The sequence below is a fragment of the Pipistrellus hanaki genome, assembly GCF_964339955.1.
Source record: "Pipistrellus hanaki genome assembly, chromosome: 2".
Lineage (NCBI taxonomy): Eukaryota > Metazoa > Chordata > Mammalia > Chiroptera > Vespertilionidae > Pipistrellus > Pipistrellus hanaki.
The window spans coordinates 50,206,889-50,230,646 of NC_140504.1; the positions used below are offsets into that span (position 1 = coordinate 50,206,889).

At 38.2% G+C, this 23,758-nt stretch overlaps 1 protein-coding gene across 3 annotated transcripts in view; it reads left to right on the forward strand.

Moving 5' to 3' along the window:
* The window catches only part of LMLN (leishmanolysin like peptidase), a 51,870-nt gene that overhangs the window by 9,627 nt on the left and 18,485 nt on the right, over window positions 1-23,758 (forward strand). For all 3 annotated transcript variants that reach the window (XM_084871625.1, XM_084871626.1, XM_084871627.1), the window contains exons 3-12: window positions 1,260-1,290; window positions 2,168-2,250; window positions 2,751-2,868; window positions 3,702-3,880; window positions 6,580-6,685; window positions 8,234-8,328; window positions 11,441-11,558; window positions 13,006-13,113; window positions 18,977-19,053; window positions 22,616-22,726. In XM_084871625.1, the coding sequence (XP_084727751.1) occupies window positions 1,260-1,290; window positions 2,168-2,250; window positions 2,751-2,868; window positions 3,702-3,880; window positions 6,580-6,685; window positions 8,234-8,328; window positions 11,441-11,558; window positions 13,006-13,113; window positions 18,977-19,053; window positions 22,616-22,726 (1,026 nt within the window). The remainder of the gene's footprint in view (window positions 1-1,259; window positions 1,291-2,167; window positions 2,251-2,750; window positions 2,869-3,701; window positions 3,881-6,579; window positions 6,686-8,233; window positions 8,329-11,440; window positions 11,559-13,005; window positions 13,114-18,976; window positions 19,054-22,615; window positions 22,727-23,758) is intronic.

The window sequence follows — 23,758 nt, forward strand, 5'->3', positions numbered from 1 at the left end:
TTTGAACAGAACAAATGTGGATCTCTTTGGATGTGGTCAATAATAGACCCAGAAGGCACCTCCTCAATAAGTACTTGGAAGAAAAATAAGAGGAAGTGCATAATAAGAACATTTACAAAATTATTCACTAGAGAGGTGGTATAGTCTAAATTTTTTATTTAGTGTAAGAGTAGTCCAGAAAACATGTAAATTATGAATCTATAGTAGGTTTTTAAAAAATATTTTTATTGATTTTTAGAGAGAAAGGAAAGGAGAAGGGGATGAGAGAGAAACATTAATGGGCTGCCTCCTGTACGCTCCCCACCAGTGATTGAGTCTACAACTCGTGTATGTGTCCTGACTGGGAATTGAATCAGCAACCTTTTAGTACAGGGGATGATGCCCAACGAACAGCCACACTGTCCAGGTCACAGGGGTCCTCAAACTTTTTAAAGTGGGGGCCAGATCACGGTCCCTCAGAGAGCTGGAGGGCCGGACTATATGAACTACTAATTCCTACTGTAACACCTCGGCTGCGCTCACTGCCCAAAAAACCTGGCAGGCCGGATCAGACTCCTCTGCGGGCCGCATGTGGCCCGCGGGCCGCATGTGGCCCGCGGGCCGCAGTTTGAAGACCCCTGGTCCAGGACAATTTATAGTCCTATATAATAAAAGGCTAATATGCAAGTCGACTGAACAGCAGAATGACAGATCTCTGTGACACACACTAACTTCAATGCAGGAGCTGCCCCCTGGTGGTTGGTACACTTGTGCCTCTCTGCCAGAAGCCCTGAGCTGGGCTCACAACTGACAGCGGGGGTGGTGGTAGCCTCTCCTGCCTCCGTGGCAGCGCTAAGGATGTCCGACTGCCAGTTTAGGCCCACTTCCCGTGGCCAGCAGGCCTAAGCCATCAGTTGGACATCCCCCAAGGGCTCCCAGACTGCTAGAGGATATAGGCCAGGCTGAGGCCACCCTCCCCCCTCCCGCCCCAGTGCATGAATTTTATAAAATTTATAAAAATCTATTAAGAGTAGTTGATATCCTTTACTATCTTTAACTTTCCAAATGAATGAAATAGCATATGATCATGCCTAGCACTGTGCTTTGTCACAGAATGAACTCTCAAATACTTATTGTAATTAATTGAAATTTTGGGGGCTTAATACTGCATTCTTCCACAAAGCATTCCTTGGGGCTCCTACCAGATGTATTCTGAATAAGTGAGACAGTGCTCTGCCCAGGATGGCAATTCTTATCTTTCATGTTGTCACTTCTTTCAGGTTGCTCCCTGAAAAAAGATACCTTGTTAAGGTAGGTAATAAATACTCATGGTTTGAATTGGATACTTAAAATGGGTATATTTTATTGTATGTAAATTCTACTGCGGTAAAGAAAGCTATATACATGACTTTTGTGAATTATTGAATACAAGATGTTGGTAGTGAATTGATAAATGTATTTATCATTTTCACCAAAGGTGTTTTTGTTATGCATTCACCAAGACTTCATCTATGTTTGATATTAATTTAGTTTTCTCATTTTCTTAATTGTTCTCTTAAGTTTTGGGGGAGCAGAACATATATATGAAGGATAGTGCACAAAAAGCTGAGTTTTTGGAAATGCATTGAAAATACCATTGTGGAAATGCTTTTTCTCCTGAAGATTAATTAACCTGAAAGTATAATATGCCAGAGTTGTTTATAGAAGTGCTAACCTCATTAGTTTTTTAAACTGTTACAGATAGTCACACAGACACGTTAAGCCAGTTCATTCACAGAAATAATCGAGGTTAAAGTAAATTTTCTAAATGTAAGATTTTCTTCACATAAACTACTATGATGTTGGAACCAACTAACTCAGTCCCAAATTTGAAGTAATTTAGATTAATAGGTCAGATTTGTGCTTTCTAATATTCTGTTTACATAGAGGTAGGGAAGGAAGTTTCCAGCTAGTGTTCTTTCCCCAAACTCATCTAGAAAATGAGGAAATTCATTTGCTCCTAGACATATTTACTCTTCCCCCTACTCCTTGCCATGCAGCCTTTTACTAATTAATATCTGTATTCCAGAAATGTAAGGCTTTTTCCTTTTTTCTCCTCGGGCATTAAATCCTGTATATACTTGTTTTAAATGTAATTTATACTTTGATTATAATTCTGACTAGTTTTCTTTGTTTAACTTTTATTTAGAACAAACTTTTTCCACAAGCTATTTCTTATTTAGAGAAGACTTTTCAGGTTCGTAGACCTGCGGGCACTATCTTACTTAGCAGGTATGTCACTTTAAACACAGATCATTTTCTTGTCATTTAGTTCTCTGCCCTCCCATTTTACCAGTATGGAAAATTATGAAATTTATACTAGAATATTTTATTATAATATTTTTAAAGACCAAAATATAAGCTATTTTAAAAATAATATAAAAGCATCTGTTGGATAATTATTTTCCTGATTTTCTGTTATATAGTGACCTACTAGATTTTTTCCTAGGGTGTAGTTGTCCCCTGCTTGCTACATCCTTTTTCCTCCCACTTTCTTTGTCTGCAGTATTGGTTTTATGAAATATTTGGGTATTTGAAAACTCAGATCAGGAAGATTTCCCATGGAACCAAAATTTTTTCTTAGTCCACTTTTCTAAGCAATATCGTAACTATTAATGAGCTAATATAGCTTTACTAGTTTTTTATGATGTCTTTGACTACTGTGAACTCTTCCCCCCTCCCCTTTTTTTTCCTTTTTGGCAATTAAACTTCGATGTACAAATAAACTGAAGACAATGTGCAACAAACCAATACCTACGGAAGGAAAATGATCCCCACAGATACTGTACAGGAGAATGTGCAGAGCACACAAAGTGTGGCCCCGTTATAGTGCCTGAAGAGCACCTCCAGGTAGTTCAGCCTGCTATTAGCAATGCTTTTTGTTTTTGTTTTTGTTTTTGCCATAAATGATCTTTGAGGATTTTTCTTTTTTTTATAGCAATGTTTTTATTCTTTAGGGGAAATTTTGAATCTGTGTTACCAAGAAGTGTTTCTTTTCTTTCTTTTTTTAAAAAAAAAATATTTTTATTGATTTCAGAGAGGAAAGAGGAGGGAGAGAGAGATAGAAACATCAATGATGAGAGAGAATCATTGATTAGCTGCCTCCTGCACATCCCCCACTGGGGATCAAGATAGCAACCTCAGCATGTTCCCTGATTGGGAATCAAACTGTGATCTCCTGGTTCATAGGTCAATGCCTAACCACTGAGCCATAAGGCCAGGCTACCTTATATACTTTTGTATTTGAATTTTTAAAAAGATACATGGATTATTTATAGTAGGAAATATATTTATATTTTAAATGTTTAAAATTAATTTTGAAATTAAATAACAATAGATTTATAGGAAGCTGCGAAAAAAAATGTATAAGGAGGTCTCTTTTATATTTCTGTTTTGCCTCCTGGTTGGCTGCTGCTTAGAAATAGCAATTATTTGTTTGAGGTAAAATTATAGACTTATGATAATTTTACATAAAGTAGAAATTTTAGTAAAATGAATTCAGAGTTACTAATAGAGACAAGAAGTGAGTAGAAGGAGGTATGGATTTTGATAAATTTGAAGGATAAATAAAAATTAAATTATATATGTTCAGAGTCTAGATTCACTGTAAGTTAAAAGTCTCCACAGCTAATCTTGTCTTTGGTCTGATTTTCTGTTGCCTCCTCCCCGCCCCCTGGGTGCAGCAATGCAGGGTCTGCCGTGGGGGTAAGTGGCCCTGTGGAGCAGTGGGTGTGCCAGACCAAGAGGGGGTCCGAGATGCTGACTTTGTTCTTTATGTTGGTGCTCTGGCCACCGAGAGGTGCAGCCATGAAAACATCATTTCTTATGCAGCCTATTGTCAGCAGGAAGCAAAAATGGACAGGTAAGCTTTTCCCTGAGACTTATTTCTCAACATCTGGTATGGGAACATTTAAAACAAACTATGTTATGTGTTTAGAGTACAGGTAGTTTGCACTTGCCAGATTGCCTTCAGAAGTAAGAAATGGCACACTGCCTGAATGGGGGCCAGGGAGTGGAGGAATCAGATTGTAGGGCCGTTACACATACGGCCATGTCAGTACCAAGTCCAAAGAAAACGTCTGCTGTCAAGGGAATTTTCTTTGGAAGTAAATACCTCTCTAAGGAAACAATTTTAACTCAAATTTGAGCAATTCTGTGGCTACACTGTAAGTAAGATGTTCAAAATAGCTTCATCTAATTGTCATATTATTTATATGTGCTGTACTTAGCTAAATTATCAGTTAAAAATTGAGTCTTTTTTACTTACAAAATATTTCCAAAATATTTTTCCAGTGAAGCAGCCTTAAAATGAAAAGTTATTATATATGCAGAAGTTTGCCTGTCACACTCCAGGGAAATCAATTAAAGGCAGTAGAAATTGCAACTCTCAGAATAGATTCTATGTAACATTCTCAAATCTAGGAAAGTTAATGCGGCCAATTCGTGTGTACATAAGGATAATTTCTGAGGTCCTGAACATTCATTTGTTGTCAAAAGACTTGCTGGCTTTAAGAGTTGTTTCACTTCTGTTGATATGTCATACATTTAAGGAAAATGAAAATTTCTGAATCACTGCTATGTGCTTCAGAATTATTCTTTCGGCACTGAAGGTGGAAAGGAGTTCAAAATCAGCATCATGAATTATGAAAAGCAGTCTGTTACTATGATACTATGTAATTGTTGATCCATGAAGTTGACTCAAAAATCTTTAGCTTCTGAATGTTCAAAAAGCTTTTAGTCAAATATTGAGTATATGTACTAATGAAGTGCTGTATGTTTTGCAGAATCATATGTAAAATAAGCTTATTTGTAGGTATCCTATATAATAAATAATAATAATAACATAATTATGTTCCTATATAATAATCTTGTTTAGTAAAAAGAATATACACTTAATAGAGTATTTCTTTTTTCCTAAGATATTAGTTAAATACGAGGGGCCCAGTGCACGAAATTCATTCACGGGTAGGGTCCCTAGGTCTGGCTGCGCAATCAGGGCCAATCAGGCCTGCCTTCCTCTAGTTGCCAGCTGCCAGCCAGGGCCTTCCTTTGTTCCATGCCGCCCCCTGGTGGGCAACACATGTCATAGTGAGCAGTTGAACTCTCAGTCGTTTACACTCCTAAGGGGACAATCTGCATATTAGCCTTTTATTATATAGATACTTATAAATAAGCTTAGGTTAGGAAGAAGCCATGTATACCTATTGCTGTTAGAAGCCACTTCAGTGCACACTGTGTGGGAGGATGAGAGCTTCATGAAATGGATTGAAGAGAAAGACGGGGCTATTTTAATCGAATGTTATAGAAGTCCCTGATGGGTTTTAAGCCTGACAATGACATTTGATATTTAGCAAAGATTTTTTTAGCAATGTTTCATATATATATATATATATATATATATATATATATATATATATATATATAATTCACTTACCAAAACATCACTATCGATCTCTAAAATAATAATAATAACATAATAATGAATATATATAAATAATAAATAACATAATAAATAAATAAATATATATATATATACTTTTCTAAGAGTAAGACTATTGTTTGCAAGTATGAAGAATCTATACTATGTTTTTAAAATAAGACAAATGCTACTTTTTAAATAGGCAATCAAAATTTAGTGAGGTTTGTGGTATTTCTGTGGTAAAGTGTTACATAGTGATGAGAGAAATGACCTTGGGGTTCCTTACCATTGTTTGCCGTTGCTTTTGAAAGATGGCTAAGTGCATGACACAACTGACTGAATTACTCTGGGCCTAGTCAGCTCTCAGAATCAGGTGCTGGGTGCAGAGGAGATGTAGAATTCTATAGATTCTAGAAGGGATAGAATATGAAAGAAGATAATGGGAAGATAGAGATCTTTATATGAATGAAGGGCAGTGTTGGGGCATGAGAGGGAATAGTGAGATGGAAATAAGAAGGTTTAGCAACTGTCAGTGACCTGAATGATTTGCTAATTGTCCTGTAGTGTATCTCGTTTCCATCTCTACTTACTTGCCTGTAAATATAGAGAAATGCTGAAGTTATATATGGATTTTGCAAGTAAAATAGTGTTAGAATTTGAATTATCCAGTAATTTCTTTGATATATATTGAAATTTTAAAAATTCATAGTAAAATAAAATTAACTGACTAAATCCTTTTGTAGAAATAGTTGTTGATTATCATGCCATAGAAACAGAGGCAAATTTCTTCAAAGTAAAAGATAGTGAAAGTTAGATGTTATTATACAAAATGACATTTGATATTTAGCAAAGATTTTTTTTTTTACCTTGGGCAGGTTTTTGTTTTTAATTGATCTTAGAGAGAGAAACATCAGCCAGTTGCCTCCTGTAGGTGCTCCAACCAGGGATCAAACCCACAACATGGGAATGTGCCCTGATGGGGAATTGAACTTACCACCTTTTGATGTATGAGATAACCCTCAACCAACTGAGCCTCACCAGCCAGGGCAATTGGGCATTTTTTTATAGAAAAGTATAGGTTAATAAATATCATAATGCATATTATTCTGGAATATAATAAAATTCAATGTCTATTTTAACAGGCCAATAGCAGGATATGCTAACCTGTGTCCAAATATGATCTCTACCCAGCCTCAGGAGTTTATTGGGATGCTGTCTACAGTGAAACATGAGATTATTCATGCCCTGGTAAATTTTCCTGTTAACTGTTCTGTGTGTGTGTGTGTGTGTGTGTGTATGTGATTTTCCGTTTATTATGCTTTCATTTTGATGTATATATTAACATTTAAGATTATGTAGATTCTTAGATTCATGTTCCATAAAACAGTTGATTAGGCCTTTGCCACTAGAAAATTTCTGATGACTAGCATTTGAGCTAGGTTGAATTATACTGTTTAAAATAATTAAACAGTGCTCGCTTTGGCAGTACATATACTAAAATTGGAACGATACAGAGAAGATTAGCATGGCCCCTGTGCAAGGACGATGCACAAATTTGTGAAACGTTCCATATTTTTACAGGGGTGTGGGAGGTGTGGGAAGAGACTGGACAAAATTCGTACACCTATGGATGAGTACGAAGGGCAGTAAGGGCAGAGGCTGGGTTGGGAACCAGGTGGAGGGGAGCTATTGGGGTGGGAGGGAGAGGAACAACTGTAATAATCTGAACAATAAATATTTATTGAAAAAAAGAAAGAAAGAAAGAAAAGGTTCAATTGGCCAAGAAATGTATCAGAAGGTATTCATACTTGCTTTAGTAGTCAGGTAATTTCAAATAAAAGTGAGACACCATTGAATGTAAAAATATCTTTGAGAGTTATGCAAATTGATTTCAAGGTAGTGGTTACTTCTGGGAAGAGAGGGAGGAAAAGGAGTTTAGTGAGGCTTCAGCAGTATTTACTCTGGAGTGTTTTATTTCTTTAAAAAAAAAAACTGAAGAAAATATGGAAAAACCAACATCTTAATCCTTTTAAAGAGGATGCATAAGTTTCTGTTAGGCTTTTGAAATTTGTCTGTGTTCTTTAATTATTTTAGAAATTGTAAATCCCTACAAAATTTAAAGATTAGTTTAAATCTCAAAAACCATCCTGGAGAATGGAAAGAATTAAATGTTTAACAGTTACAGGTACTCCCGGTAAAGTTAAATATGTTCATAGCTCTCAACTAAAGTCATCCATGGTGCTTTAAATACTAGATAATACTTCTGAAATATGAGTGCTTAAGAAAACTTTCTAGCCAAAACCGGTTTGGCTCAGTGGATAGAGTGTCGGTCTGTGGCCTGAAAGGTCCCAGGTTCTATTCCAGTCAAGGGCATTTACATTGGTTGCGGGCACATCCCTAGTCGGGGGTGTGCAGGAGGCAGCTGGTCAATGATTCTCTCTCATTGAAGTTTCTCACTCTCTATCCTTCTCCCTTCCTCTCTGTAAAAAAATCAATAAAATATATATTTAAAAATCAGTGTAATACAGTATACAATTAAAAAAAAGGAAAAAAAAGAATATCTTTGTTATTGTTACCTATGGTTTCCTCACTTAATAACCTCAAGTAATTGGAATTTAGAATTCAAAAATATGGACCACTTAATTGTCCAATTTCAATGTAAGAAGTTCCTGTAGAAGTACTGATGCTTTTTTGTGGTTGTATCAGTGTGTTTTTTTTTTATAGCAGCATGTTATGACGTCTCAAATCAGAATTGATATTTTTTTACTTTAAGACATTTCCAACTTTTTCTTACAGGGTTTCTCTGCTGGGCTATTTGCATTCTACCATGATAAAGATGGAAATCCTCTAACTTCAAGATTTGCAGATGGTCTTCCACTTTTTAATTATAGGTATTTGTTATTTTTATTCTTGTTCTCTTTTAGGCGAGATGCTAAGAATTGAATCTGAGAATCGTAGCATGTTAAGTGCCATAAATAACAGTGATTTTATGGCTAGCCTAAGAAAATTTATGGTTTTATGGCTAGCCATAAAACAGTGGTTTTATGGCTAGCCTATTAAAACAAGATAGGGTATAAGAGATCATTTAGCTTCACATACAAAGAATTTTTTTAAATTTTATAATTAAATTCATCTACTTTTTTCTTTATTGCATAAGAAAGTTCCTGCCCTCCAAAGATTATAAAAATATTATTCTAGCTCTGGCTGTTGTGGCTCAGTGGTTGGAGCATCATCCAGTACACCGAGCAAAAGTTGCAGGTTCAAGCCCAGTCTGGGTGCCTGTGTGAGGCTACCCATTGATATTTCTCTCTTACATCAGTGTTTCTATCTCTCTCTCCCTCTCCCTGCCTCTCTCTAAAATAAAAATGTTACCCTAAATTTCTTACAGTAAATTATTATGTAAATTTTTTACATTCATAACTTTATTTGAAATTTATTTTTGCTTTATATATTTTGGTTCTTTATAATAGGGGTGGGGAATGTCTGGCCTGAGGGCTTTATAAGACCCACAGAATCATTTGGTGTGGCCCTGCCCAGGCAACCCCTGGCAGTACTCGAAATTCAATAAATCTAGGAGCTTTTTTCAAGCAACATAAACTTATATTTAGTGAATTATATTAAGTGAGCAATGTTGTAAATACCAAATGGCTCTTGGCAGAAAAAAGGTTCCCCATCCTTTTTTATAAGGTACACAAGTCTTTTGTTTTTTACACTTGTCATGCCATGAATTCATAGGGAAGGGGTTCCACAGCTCAGGTTCCTTCCCACGGCTCTCCCACAGTGAGCTTCTGTGAGTGGGGCAGGCCGATGCTTTAGCTGAACCCAGTGCCTTTCTCTGGCTTCCCTCTTTTTCTGATCATTTTCCTTCACACATTTCAGGAAGCTATCGAGGCTCTTAGAGTGCTTAATGTGCTCAATACGTACATTAATTCTCTTGGCAAGAATCTTGCACTTGTCTGTTCACAGCAGTGCCCACTGCATACGGATGACACTGTAGACTTTTCCAGATTTGCCATGGTAACATTCGTGAGCCATTCCTTTTTAACAGCGCCCATTCCTTTCTTGTAGATTCACCTGTATGTGGCTAGAGGAACAACTCCATGTTTTCTAAAAACCCTAAAAAAGATATAGTGGATGGCTCTCTTTTTGTATTAGTCATTTTGGCAAATTATTGGAAGATAGCAGTCTGGCAGGAAAGAGTATCTATCTATTTATCTATCCATCTATCTATATCTATATGTATCTACCATCTATCCATCTCTCTATATATAGATATAGATAGATAAATAGATAGATAGGTAGGTAGGTAGGTAGGTAGGTAGGTAGGTAGATAGATAGATAGATATAGATAGACACACACACACACACACACACACACACACACACACAAACACACACTAGAGGTCCGGTGCACGAAATTTAAGCACTACTGAGGGGTCCCTCAGCCAAGCCTGCGCCCTCTCACAATCTGGAACCCCTTGGGGGATGTCTGGAACTCCTCGCTCCTTACCACCAACCTGCTCACTGCTGCTTGCCACTTGGCCCACTGCTCCTTAGCACTGCTGTGGATGCAGGAGAGATTCCTGCCACAACTGCTGTACTTGCCAGCTGTGAGCCCAGCTCTGGCTGAGTGACACTCCCTCTGTGGGAGTGCAGTGACCACCAGAGGGCAGTTCCTGCATGGAGCACCTGCCCCTGGTGGTCAGTGTTCATCATAGCGACTGGTCATTCTGGTCAGTCCACCTTAACGTCACTTAGAATTTTATTATATAGATATATTTTTATTTTTATTTATTTATGTTTTTAGAGAGGAAGGGAGAGGAATAGAGAGAGAGAAACATCAATGAGAAAGAACATTGATTGGCTACCTTCTGCATACCCCTCACCAGGGGACCAAGTCTGCAACCCAAGCGTGTTCCCTGAGCAGGAATCGAATTAGCGACCTCTTGGTGCCTGGGTTGACACACTCAGCACTGAGTCACACCAGCTGGGCTATACATATATTTTTATAATTGTTATGTCTTGGTGGATTGATTCTTTCATCATTAGAAAATTTCCCTCTTTGTGTCTAGAAATAATTTTTGTCTTAAAGTCTATTTTGTGTAATATTAATAAAACTGTTCCAGCTCTCTTTTGAGTACTCTTTGAATGTCATGTCTTTTTAATCCTTTTATGTTCAACCTATTTGTGTCCTTGAGTCTGAACTGTCTCTTGTAGACATATAATTGGATCATAGCTGTTGTTTTTTGTGAATTCTTCTCGTGGCTGCTCAGTTGCTGGTTTTTGCCATGTCTGGGTTTTTGGTTTTCAAGCCTGCCGTAAGACAGGAGAGAGGGCATGGGAAAACACCAAAAGGCTTGCTGTTCTTACAATTCATTTTTCTTAATTCATCAGATTCATCCATTTTTAAGTGCTTCTTGGATTGCTGCAAGCCTTTGGTTAATTTCCAGAGTTCTAAAAAAGTTGATTTGGTCCATTTTGCTACTTTTCTCATGGCTTTCACAAGGCAGAAAATTTTCAGGGGTCCTTACTCTACTATTTTTGCTGCCATCTGTCTGGAATTTATTTTTGTATATGGGACAAAATAGGGATTTAACTTTTTTTCCTAGATGAATAATCGGATTTACAGTTATTATGTAAATTATACTTTCCCACTCAATTAAAGTGCCATCTTTTTTTTGGTTTAAGTTTCTTTATATACTTGACTATGTCTCTGGACCTGCTTTCACCCCCAATAAGTGTCTTAAAAGGAAAGAATTCATTGTCATTGTAGCCAAGAATTGGCTATGTGGACTTGAGCAAGTTACTTCATCTCTCTAAGCATCTGTGTCTTTATCTGTGGCGTGGTGATGACAATCTCATGATGTTGTTGAAAAGATTAAATGAGAAAATGTTATCAAGTACTTTTAGTAAGCTTGAAAATTTTAATTTTACTGATATTCATAAGCACATTTAATGTGGTCAGTTTGCAAAAGTGACTGTCTTCTTATCCTTTAACTACAGTCTTGGATTATATCAATGGAGTGATAAAGTAGTTCAAAAGGTGGAGAGATTATGGGATGTTCGAGATAACAAGATAGTTCCTCACACTGTGCATCTCCTAGTAACACCTCGTGTTGTTGTAAGTATTACTAAATTATTGTCTCATGAGCCATCAGCTCTTTTCTTTCATAATGGTCCTCTACTAATTATTATTATTTAAGAACTATGATAACATTGTAGAGCTTACAATGGAAAAAGTATAGAAAGAATAGAAAGGCAGTACAATAAAGCTACATGCCCAGAGAAATCCGAGGAAATGGAAATTGACAATGACTCCTGGTTTCCCTTCCTCCCACTGCTTTAAGTCAGTGCTCCTCTATTTTCATACCTCTCAGTATTACTGGCACTATTGCGTAATTGCGGATCATTTAATTTGGAGTCTGTACTAGTCAGAGTTCTCCAGAGAAACAGAACCCCAGGATGTGTTGTCATGGGGGGAGGGAGAAGAAAGAGATTCGTTTTCAGGAATTGACTCATGTAATTGCGGAAGTTCAGAGAATCTCCAATCTGAGAGGGTTGGCTGGCAGTGGCAGGCTGGAGACTCAGGGAAGAGCTGTAATTTGAATCCAAAGGCAGTCTGCTGACTGAATTCCTTCTTGGTCAGGTAAGGTCAGTCTTTGTTCTGTTAAGGCTTTTAACTGATTGGATGAGGCCCAACTATAAATTTGCTTTACTCAAAATCCACTAAGTTCAATGCTAATCTCATCCAAAAGCATCCACATAGAAATATCCAGACTAACGTTTGACCAAATATTTAAGCACTGCGGCCCAGCCAAGATCACATAAAATTAACCATCACACATGTATGTAATGACAAAAACTTAATTTCCCTCCTTGACTGAACACAGCTCTCTCTAAGAGTCTTTTGAACTTGTACACTGCTCTTGGTATATTTTCCATCCCTGGAAGTCTCCAACTGAAGGACAGGCAGAACCAAATTATATTCTTTTTTTCTTTTTTCTTTTCTTTTTTTTTTTTTAAATATATTTTATTGATTTTAGACAGAGAGGAATTGAGAGGGACAGAGAGTTAGAAACGTCGATGAGAGAGAAACATCGACCAGCTGCCTCTTGCACACCCCCCACTGGGGATGTGCCCGCAACCAAGGTACATGCCCTTGACCGGAATCGAACCCGGGACCTTTCAGTCCGCAGGCCGACGCTCTATCCACTGAGCCAAACCGGTCCCGGCTCAAATTATATTCTTTAAAACAATTTTTAAAATATATTTTTATTGATTTCAGAGAAGAAGGGAGAAGGAAAGAGAAACATCAATGATGAGAGAGAGTTGTTGATTGGCTGCCTCCTGCATACCCCCTGCTGGGGATGTAGCCTGCAACCTGGGCATGTGCCCTTGACCAGAATTGAACCCATGATCCTTCAGTCCACAGGCTGACATTCTATCCAATGAGCCAAACCAGCTAGGGCACCAAAGTAATTCTTTAACTCTTGATTACATCTAGTGTGGTCATTTGCCATTATCCAACTGTACTTTTGTAGGGCTTATGTTTTTTTTCTGGTTTTAAGGATGAAGCAAGAAAACATTTTAACTGTCCAATTCTGGAAGGAATGGAACTTGAAAATCAAGGTGGTATGGGCACTGAACTCAACCATTGGGAAAAGCGGTTATTAGAGGTAAGTTTACATTAACATTGTACTAAATCTGTTTTTTCTTTAAATTTTACTAGACATATTTTTCCTTATGGTAAAAAGTCATTCAGTGTAATAGAGTATACTAGTAAAGTAAAAAAATTTTAAGTCTCTTTTGCCCTTTAGTTTTTCAGATCCACTTTCCTAAAGTAATCACTTTTTAAGTTTTTTGTATATTCTTTCAGAAGTATGAACTAACATATACTTTTAAAAAAGTGGTTCGTACATTTCTATAACTTTCTACACTTAATGATACTTATCTTAAACATTTCTCCAAGGTAGTAAAGTGCTTCTATTGTAATGCAATGTATGCTTTCCTAGAAAAACCTCTTCCTCCAAAATTGAACACTAAAAATAACAAGGCTTTTGGTAAAACAAATACCAAAGCATTAATAAAAGCAATAAGTCATAATAAAAGTGCTAGCTTGGTTTATGACTATAAATAAAAAGACATATATTTCCAATAAATAAACTATATTTACTCTGGTATTTTTTTTTAGATACATTTTATTGATTTTTTACAGAGAGGAAGAGAGAGGGATAGAGAGTTAGAAACATCGATGACAGAGAAACATCTATCAGCTGCCTCCTGCACACCCCCTATTGGGGATGTGCCCGCAACCAAGGTACATGCCCTTGACCAGAATCGAACCCGGGACCGTTCAGTCCACAGGCCGACGCTCTATCCATTGAGCCAAACCAGTTTTGGCTTTGGTATTTCTTTATATTAAACAACAATAACAAAAAAGCAGTGATAGTTGGATGGGAGACTATAAATCTGAGCAATGGAAGAAAATAGTAAAATTGTACAAAGATTAGAGAGAACCATGCAATAAGCACTTCCAAATCAGAGTCCCTAGCTGTATCAAGCCATGTAGAAGTGCATGGTGTGAACAGACACCCTGCACAGTATAGCATTTCTCTGTTACTGTGTTTAGCTGCCTTAATGTACTTTGTATTTAGCTGCTATTGCTCCATTACACAAGCCATTAAAATCCAGAGAAAAATCATTATGAAGCAACACGATTCCTTATTATGATTATGATGTTTTCTTATTTACCAGGCTTACATGAGCTCATTCACATACAGAAAACCATGCTTTAGTAGAATAATCTGTATATTGAATCTACTTATTTTTTAATAGCTACATATTATATGAACAACATTCCTATGCTAATGAATAACTTAATTTTATTTGATTTTAAAAATACTGTAATGAGCAACTTATTTAAATGTATACTGTCTTCTAGGAGTGTTGTTCTAGTGGTGGTAATTAGGTTCAACTAAATAATCAAACTAACAAGACCTAAATGGTCCGTTGAAAAAACATTCATGTAGAATGGTAGAGGAAAGAAAGCACAGCATGCCACCATGGCCAAGAGGCATTTCTCTTATACTCCATACAGCAGTCTAAGAGTTATTCATAGATATAACTTGCAGAACCCTGTAAGGGTCATACTCATAAAAGTCACGGCACACTGAGAAGTCCAAAATTGTGGCTTACCAACAGGTGTTCGTGTTCACTTACAGTAATCCCAAGTCCAGATGCATATCAGGTGGTCTTTTTCCCTGTGTACACAGTTCACATTCCACCTTTATTAGGTTCCTAGAAACCAGAATTAGGAAGTTAACTGAAGGTCAAATTTCTTTATATAGAAAAAGAAAAGATAAATCCCTACAAGTGGAATGTCTTGCTCAAAGGAGGGATATATATATCTATATAAACACACACACACACACATATATATACACATTTATATTTATATTTATATTATTTATATTTATATTAGAAGTGACACCAAAAGCATAAGCAACCAAAGAATATAGATAACATGAATTTCATCAAAAATTTAAAACTTTTGTGCTTCAAAAGGCACTCTCAGAAAGTGAGAAAACAACTCACAGAACGGGAGAAAATATTTACAAATCATTTGTCTGATAAGGGTCTATAATTCAGACTATATGAAGAGCTCTTTTTTTAAAAATATATTTTATTGATTTTTTTTACAGAGAGGAAGGGAGAGAGATAGAGAGCTAGAAACATCAATGAGAGAGAAACATAGACCAACAGCCTCTTGCACACCTCCCACCGGGGATGTGCCCAAAACCAACGTATATGCCCCTGACTGGAATCGAACCTGGGACCTTTCAGTCCGCAGACCGATGCTCAACCACTGAGCCAAACCGGTTTCGGCTATATGAAGAACTCTTATAACTCAACAATAAAGCAGTGATTGAGCCTTGACCTATGAACCAGGGGGTCATGGTTCAATTCCCAATCAGGTCACATGCCCAGATTTCAGGCTCAATCCCCAGTGGGGTGCATGCAAGAGGCAGCCAATCAATGTTTCTATCTCTCCCTTTCCCTCTCCCTCTCTGAAATCAATAAGAATATTTAAATGCTAGTGGCCCAGCGCATGAAATTTGTGCACATTAAAAGGGGATTAATTAGAGGAAATAATTTAATATTGCTATTTGCTCTCTATAATAGAAGTGTCAGAGATGAAAGAAAATTAGTAAAGTGTATATGAAAACTTTCCTCCTGTCAGTCGGGGGCACACCTCGGGACCCAGAGTCAAGTCCCTGCCCACTCACATGCACCTCAAAATCCTGTGAGACCAATAGCTGCTTAAGAATCCAAGATGGCTGCACAGGTAAATACCTAGCTGCAGCCGTACACAACAGTTTCAATAAAATATAACTAAAATATAAAATGGACATTACCCAGAACTACAGGAAAGTCGACTGACTGGAAATTCTACAACGAGAAGCAAGGAGAAAACCAGAAGGAAGAGCGGAGGAGCTGTAAAAGCCTAAGGTACGGAGACACATGGCATGCGCGGAGAGGACGGAGCCTGAGAGGAGGGGCGGCTGAGTGCCTGGCTGGAGTTCCCTAGTGGGAAGGAGATAAAAGCTCCGACTGTGCTGAACTCCAGACCCAACAGCGCTGAACCCCAGTTCTATGCCAGACCCTGGGGACCCAGGCTCAAACAGAGGGAGCCTGGGCTGTGAGGCGGAATCCCTGGGCTGTGCCACGGGATTGCCCTGGGGGAAGGAAACAAAAGCTCCGGACTGCTCTGAAAGCCTCCTCCAACTCCACTTCCAACTGAACTGAACCCCAGTTCCAGGCTCATTGAGGGAGAGCCTAGACTGTTTGGTAGCAGGCGAAAATCAAGGGCACCTTTCTCTCAGAGGTGCTTGCAGCAAGTACTGAAGGACCCTGAGACTCAGGAGCCGCATAGGGTGGGGCTGACGGAAGCAAAAGCTGTAGGCTCCACCCTGAAACTCCGCCCCATCAGGGAAGCTGTGAAAATGCGACAGTAAAATAGATCACAAACGAAAGAAATGGAGGACAAAAAGCGACTGGATATAGAGTTCAAATCTATGCTTGTAAGGTTTTTCAAGAATTTCCTAGAAAAGGTCAATAAGACCTATGAGGATATGAAAAGGAATCAACTAGAATTAATAAGGAATCAACGAGAAATGATAAGGGATCAACAAGAAATAAAGAATACATTGTCTGAAATAAAAAACATTATACAGAGTCCTAAAAACAGAATGGAAGATTGCAAGAATCAAGTCAAAGATTTGGAACATAAAGAGCCAGAGGACACTTCTCTGCAGAAGCAAGTAGACAAGAGAATTCAGAAAATTGAAGATAATGTAAGAAACCTCTGGGACAACTTCAAGCGAACCAATATCAGAATTATGGGGGTCCCAGAAGATGAGAGAGAGCAAGATATCGAAAACATACTGAAAGAAATAGTGACAGAAAACTTCCCCCACCTGGTGAAAGAATTAGACTTACAAGTCCAGGAAGCATACAGAACTCCAAACAAAAGGAATCCAAAGAAGACCACACTAAGACAAATCATAATTAAAATTCCAAGAGCAAAAGACATAGAGAGAATATTAAAAGCAGCAAGAACAAAGCAGGTAGTTACCTATAAAGGAGCACCTATATGATTGTCAGCTGATTTCTCAACAGAAACCATGCAGGCCAGAAGGGAATGGCAAGAAATATTCAAGGTGATGAATAGTAATAACCTACAGCCAAAAATAATCTACCCAGCAAAGCTATCACTCAGAATCAAAGGCCAGATAAAGAGCTTCACTAATAAAAAAAAGCTAAAGGAGTTCATCACCACCAAACCAGAATTATATGAATTGCTGAAGGGGGTTCTTTCGGAAGAGAAAGTAAATAAAGATAAAAATTATGAACAACAAATACGTAACTATCAACAAATGAATCTAAAAACCAAGGAAATTTTAAAAAAATCTGATGAACAATATTAACTGTTGAATATAATAGAATCAGAGGTATGGAAGGGGAGTGAACTGACGATTCTTGGGGAAAAGGGGAGATGGGGATGTGGGAAGAGACAACATAAACTATGCACCTATGGATGAGGACATGGGGGGTGGGGAAAGGGCAGAGGGTGGGATGGGAACCTGGTGGAGTAGAGCAATCAGGGATGGGGGTGAAGGAACATTTGTAATAATATGAGCAATAAGAATTTATTTTAAAAAAAAAAAGTGTAAAACCCAGACCCTGCCGCCCCCCACCCCCATTGGGCTAGATCAAGACCTGGCCAGTCCCACCCTTGTCAAGCCCTGCCAGGCAGGGGATGTAACCTCAGGTCCGGTTTGGCTCAGTGGATAGAGTGTCGGCCTGTGGACTCAAGGGTCCCAGGTTCAATTCCAGTCAGGGACATGTATCTTGGTTGCAGACACATACCCAGTAGGGAGTGTGCAGGAGGCAGATAATCAATGTTTCTCTCTATTCCTCTTCCTTCCTCTCTGTAAAAAATCAATAAAAAATTTAAAAAAAAAAAGAAAAGACAACCTAATTTAAAAATGGGTGTAGGATTTGAAAATTGTGCTTACATGTATCAGGACTTGAGTTGGTGAAACTGTGAAAAGAGTAAAATTAATGCTTGTACTGACTGTTCTTATCTAGATGACCACAAAGTAAGTAATGGAAACTTACTGGAAGTAACATATATTTCTCCCGTGGGAATTTCAGTTTATTTTCTTTAAGCAATTTTATGAAGTGATTCCCTTTAGAAAGCTGTAGATTGTCCAGAAATGAAAGCATACTTACTTTTCAGTAGATAGTAATAGTTTTATTAATTTCATCAAATTACACCTTTCTCTGAAATCAACTTTGTGTCCTTGACCTAAGATGATATGAAAGTACTTGAGAAGACTCAAGTGTTCAAATTAGAGATTGGAAGAATATTCAGAGCTGCCCAAAGATAGAATATGTCTTTTTAAGAGGCAGTGAAATCCTTATTGTTAGGTAACCTACTGGTATAAATTTTATTATATGAATTAAAACATTGGGTAGATGATAGACATTGATGGTATTTTAGGTCCCTCATGCAAATCCTTTGATCCTGTGATACGTGTTTTGCATATTAATGTGTATTTCTGTGATCACAAAATTGAGGGTTATGAAAGCATTTTTGTGTAATTCAGGTAATATTATCTGGGCACCTGTCTCAACTACCCATTTTGCCTAGGTAGTTAATATTTTTACACTATTCCTGTTTCAATGTATTTATCCTCATTTTCATCATAGAGTTCTAAATGTTGGCTGTCTACCATTCTAACAAAATTGGACACAATGTCGACATTTGAGGCAGAAAGTAGATTTTAAGCTCCTGTCTTTGTCATTTTAAACAAGACTTACGTATTTCACTATTTTAAGTGAATACTTCATGAGCCTTTCATACTTAAGGCATTTAAATATACATCAAAGTATATTTAAACATACATAATCATGGAAATTATTGCTATTGCAAGGGGTCCAGTCCTCTAATGAAAATTTGTTGTGGATTTTCAGAATGAAGCAATGACTGGTTCTCACACCCAGAACCGAGTCCTCTCTCGAATCACTCTGGCATTAATGGAGGACACTGGGTAAGACAGCTTTGAGATTATTATATGAGTTGTTTATTAAAATGAAATGAATATTAAAATTAATGCAATTAAGCTAAATAAGCGAATCAGCTTAAAATGCTGACATTTTGCATTGGAGTAAAATATTCTTAGAATTTTGTGCAGTTAGCTATCCATTACCTCTAACAACTCCCTTTATTCATTCAATAAATATTTGAAGCCCTGAGATATAGTAAAGAATAGAAGAAAATTCCAAGTATTATGGAATTTATCTTTCAATGCATAGAGGCCATGCTAACATAAAGGAAAGATTAATTTTTAAAAAAAATTTTAATTCTAAGTGAAATTGGTGATGTATAGATTCCTAGTTTGTAAAGCAGTGGAATTTTCTGATAAAGCAGTAGAATACTGTTTTTAAATGACTCCAGTGGGGTCTTTTTCTTTATTGGCTCCTGAGTCCTTTAGAAAAGACATGTTGGTTTTTGATAGCTCCCTTGGTTTCTGGGATGGTAGAATGTACCAGGCTGATCAGCCAGTCTAACAAAGAGCGCTGGTTCCTTTTAATAGAGACAGCTTTAAGAAACTACAGCCTATACACTGTGTTCATTGCTAGTAGGTTATCATTGTTTCTCATACTTTACAGTGGACCAAGTTAGGCATTCATATACTGTATTTGAAAAGGGGGGTGGGGGGGAACCCACAATGACGGATGTTTTTTAGTGCCAGTATAGCTCTTTCTCGCTTATCCCTGAATAAGCAATAGCTAGCTGAAGTGGTCCTGCTGCTCTGCTTAACAGCCTGTTTATAGCCCTTTTATAAACAATGCTAGTTTCTTTAAGATACCAGTTGGATATAGAAGCACTGCACTGTGGAGTGTGTGAGTCACTAATGAAAAATCATGGTAGTGGTGAATTTTAAACATTTTTCTTTTTTTCTGAGGCAACACAACAGCAGCATGGGCTTCAGGTTTCTAAATTTCTGGCAATATTTTAAAACTAGACATGGAGCCCAGCCAGTGTGGCTCAGTTGGTTGAGCATTGTCTTATGCACCAAGAGGTTGCTGGTTCCAGCTGGCATGGAGGTCACGGTTCAATTTCCCGATTAGGGTACATGCCTGGACTTTGGGCTTGGTCCCCAGTACAGGGCATGCAGGAGGCAGCCAAGCCATGTTTCTCTCTCATCTATGTTTGTATCTCTCTCCATCTCCCTTTCTCTCTCTAAAATCAATTAACCAACAAAAGAAGTATAAATTGGTTGCTACAGAATAGTCATGAGGATGTAAATTAGAGCATTATAATCAACTAGAGTCCCAGTGCACGAAATTCGTGCATGGGGAGGGTCTCTAGGCCTGGCCAGTGATCAGGGCTGATCAGGTTCCCCACCTCTCGGTCTCCTCCTTCCCTTGCTACCTGTGCACTGCCACTATGTGGTTTCCCCCGCCGCCTCCTTCCCTTGCTCCCTCAGCCCCGCTGCCACCACTGGTCACCCACCACGTTCTGCACTGCACATCATAGCAAGCAATGGAACTTCTGTTCTCCTGGCAGTCTGGCATCCCTTGAGGGGTCACAGATTGGAGAGGGTGTAGGCTGGACTGAGGGACAACCCCCACCCCCGTGCATAAATTTTGTGCAATGGGCCTCTAGTATATAGATACTATACTAATAAATATGTATGGCCCTAACCAGTTTCGCTCAATGGATAGAGTGTCAGCCTTTGGACTGAAAGGTCCCTATTTGATTCCAGTCAAGGGCATGTACCTTGGTTGCAGGCACATCTGCAGTAGGAGGTGTGCAGGAGGCAGCTATCAATGTTTCTCATCAGTGTTTCTAACTCTCTCTATCCCTCTCCCTTCCTCTCTGTAAAAAAAATCAATAAAAAATATTTTTAAAAATAAATAACTATGAATGGCGTTAGATGGGTATGAGATTTATTGTGAGGATCAGTAAGTTATATAATGTTTAATCAGTATGGAGTGCACCTGAAGCTAATATAATATTGTATGTCAACTGCAATCTATATATATTAAAAGGCTAAGCGACCTGCCGACTGGCTGACCATCTGGTAGGTATGATGCGCACTGACCATCAGGGGGCAAATGCTCAATGCAGGAGCAGCTGAATGACAGCAACTTGGCAGAATGCCCTCTCGCATTCCAGGTCCCTTTGATGGATGTCAGGGGTTTTGGCTTATCCCCGCAAGCCAGGCTGAGGGACCCCACCTGCCGGAGGGACCCCACTCACTCCACAGTCGCCCTTTGAGCCCCAGCGCTGCCCCATGTGTGGCCAGCCGGGGAGGGACTGCAGGAGGTCAGATCCATGGCGTGTCTGGCCCATCTCGCCCAGTCCTGTCCCGCCGGCCACCTTCTAATTAATTTCCTTTCAATGTGCACAAACCTGTGTACTGGGCCTTTAGTTGAAAAAAAAAAAAGATTTTATTTTATTTTTATTTTTTTATTAATCCTCACCCGAGGACATTTTTCCCATTGATTTTTAGGGAAGGTGGAAGTAAGGGAAAGACAGAGAGAAACACTGTTGTGAGAGAAACACATAGATTGGTGGGCTCCTGCCCCAACTGTGACCTGGGCCTGGGCTGGGGAGGAGCCTGCAACTGAGGTACGCACCCTTGACCAGAATCAAACCCAGGACCTTCAGTCCATAGGCTGATGCTGTATCCACTGAGCCTAACTGGCTAGGACCAAAAGAAAAAGATTTAAAAAAAAAAAAAAAGGAGAAATGCTGATAAAACTAAGCTTGTTGATTAAATTTTCCAGGAAACTAAATCAATGTGCTATGTGTTTTTTTCTGAAATGATAAGCATTTTAAAAAGTATTAGACATTGTATTCATTTGTCTTTTTAAAAATATATATTTTTTATTGATTTTTTACAGAGAGGAAGGGAGAAGAATAGAGAGCTAGAAACATCAATGAGAGAGAAACATCGACCAGCTGCCTCCTGCACACCTCCCACTGGGATGTGCCTGCAACCAAGGTACATGCCTTTGACCGGAATCGAACCTGGGGCCCTTCAGTTGGCAGGGTCGATGCTCTATCCACTGAGCCAAACTGGTTTCGGCCATTTACCTTATTTTAATGGTGTAATATTTAGTCACAGGCAGGGCCTATATGATAAAATAGCACAGTTTTAAAGCCAGAGAAGCAAGAAACTCCAACTGAATCAGATTAGGTAAAAACTAGCTACCTAATAATTCCACTGTTTCTTCCTCAGTTTACTTCTCTTTTTCTCTCATTCTCTTTCTGTTTCTTTGGCCCTCATTCCGCTGGTCTCACACCTGAACTAGTTTCTACTCTGTGACTTCTGTCATCTTTGGAAATTACAATGGAAACATGGTCTGTTAGTGTTTTTTTCCAACTCTGAACAGCCTCACCATAAAACTGAAGTCCCCAGTCCTGCTCCGGAGACCCCTGCAGCAAGGGCTTTCTTAGTGATGCCTGCCCCGTGGGATGGCCACCAAAGTCCCTTTTGAGGTCCTACTTTTCTCATTGTTGAGATTTGTCACGGGTATGTTGGAATTGTTTTTTAAATGACAGCAATAAAAAGTGCTTTGTTTGAATTATTTCCACAGCTGGTATAAAGCTAATTATAGCATGGCTGAGAAGTTAGACTGGGGTCGAGGAATGGGCTGTGACTTTGTCAGGAAGAGCTGTAAGTTCTGGATTGATCAGCAGAAAAAAAAGTAAGAATACATTTCCTCATAATGTTTGATAGCAATTTATTTCTGATTTTGTTCTTTATCTGGAGCCTAAAGTGCTACTTTCAAAATATGATCTGTATAGTTCATATTCAAAAGGTGTAGAAAACCATTTATGGTACTTGGTGATATAACAAATAGCTGCATGTTGTTTTAAATCATAGACTTAAAGACTCTACAATGTGGGAGCCAGACCATAAGATATTTCTGTTTAGCTTATAATTCATAAATATACATTGCAAAAATTTTACATACTCTACATTTCTTACCATTTTCTTCAGAAAATCCACTCATAAACATAGATATAGCTATTGATTCAATATTAAAAAAAAACAAAAAAGTATTTTTCAATAGAGTCCTCAAATCTGGATGCATATTATAATCACCTAGCAAGCTTTTTAAAAAATAGTCTCCAATTTGGAGGGATACACACACACACACACACACACACACACACACACACATGCGCGCGCGCATGTTTATATTTTTTTTGTGTGTGTATATACATACATATATATATATATATATATATACATATATATATATAAATAAATTTTTGAAGATAATTACGGGTTCATATGCAGAGATTTCATGTACATTTCATTCAGTTTCCTTGATTGGTAACATTTTACAAAGCTATAGTACAACGTCACAGCCAGGATATTGCAACTGATACAGTCAGATTCAGAACATTTGGATCATCACAAGGATCCTTCTTGTTTTACTTTTTTTTTTTTTTTTAATATATTTTATTGATTTTTAACAGAGAGAAAGGGAGAGTAATAGAGAGCTAGAAACGTCGATGAGAGAGAAACATTGACCAGCTGCCTCTTGCACACCCCCTACCGGGGATGTGCCCGCAACCAAGGTACATGCCCTTGACCGGAATCGAACCTGGGACCTTTCAGTCCGCAGACCAATGCTCTACCACTGAGCCAAACCGGCTTCAGCTTGCTTCACTTTTATAGTCATACTCAGTTCCCTCTCATGTCAGCCTCTCCTTGACTCCTGGAATCA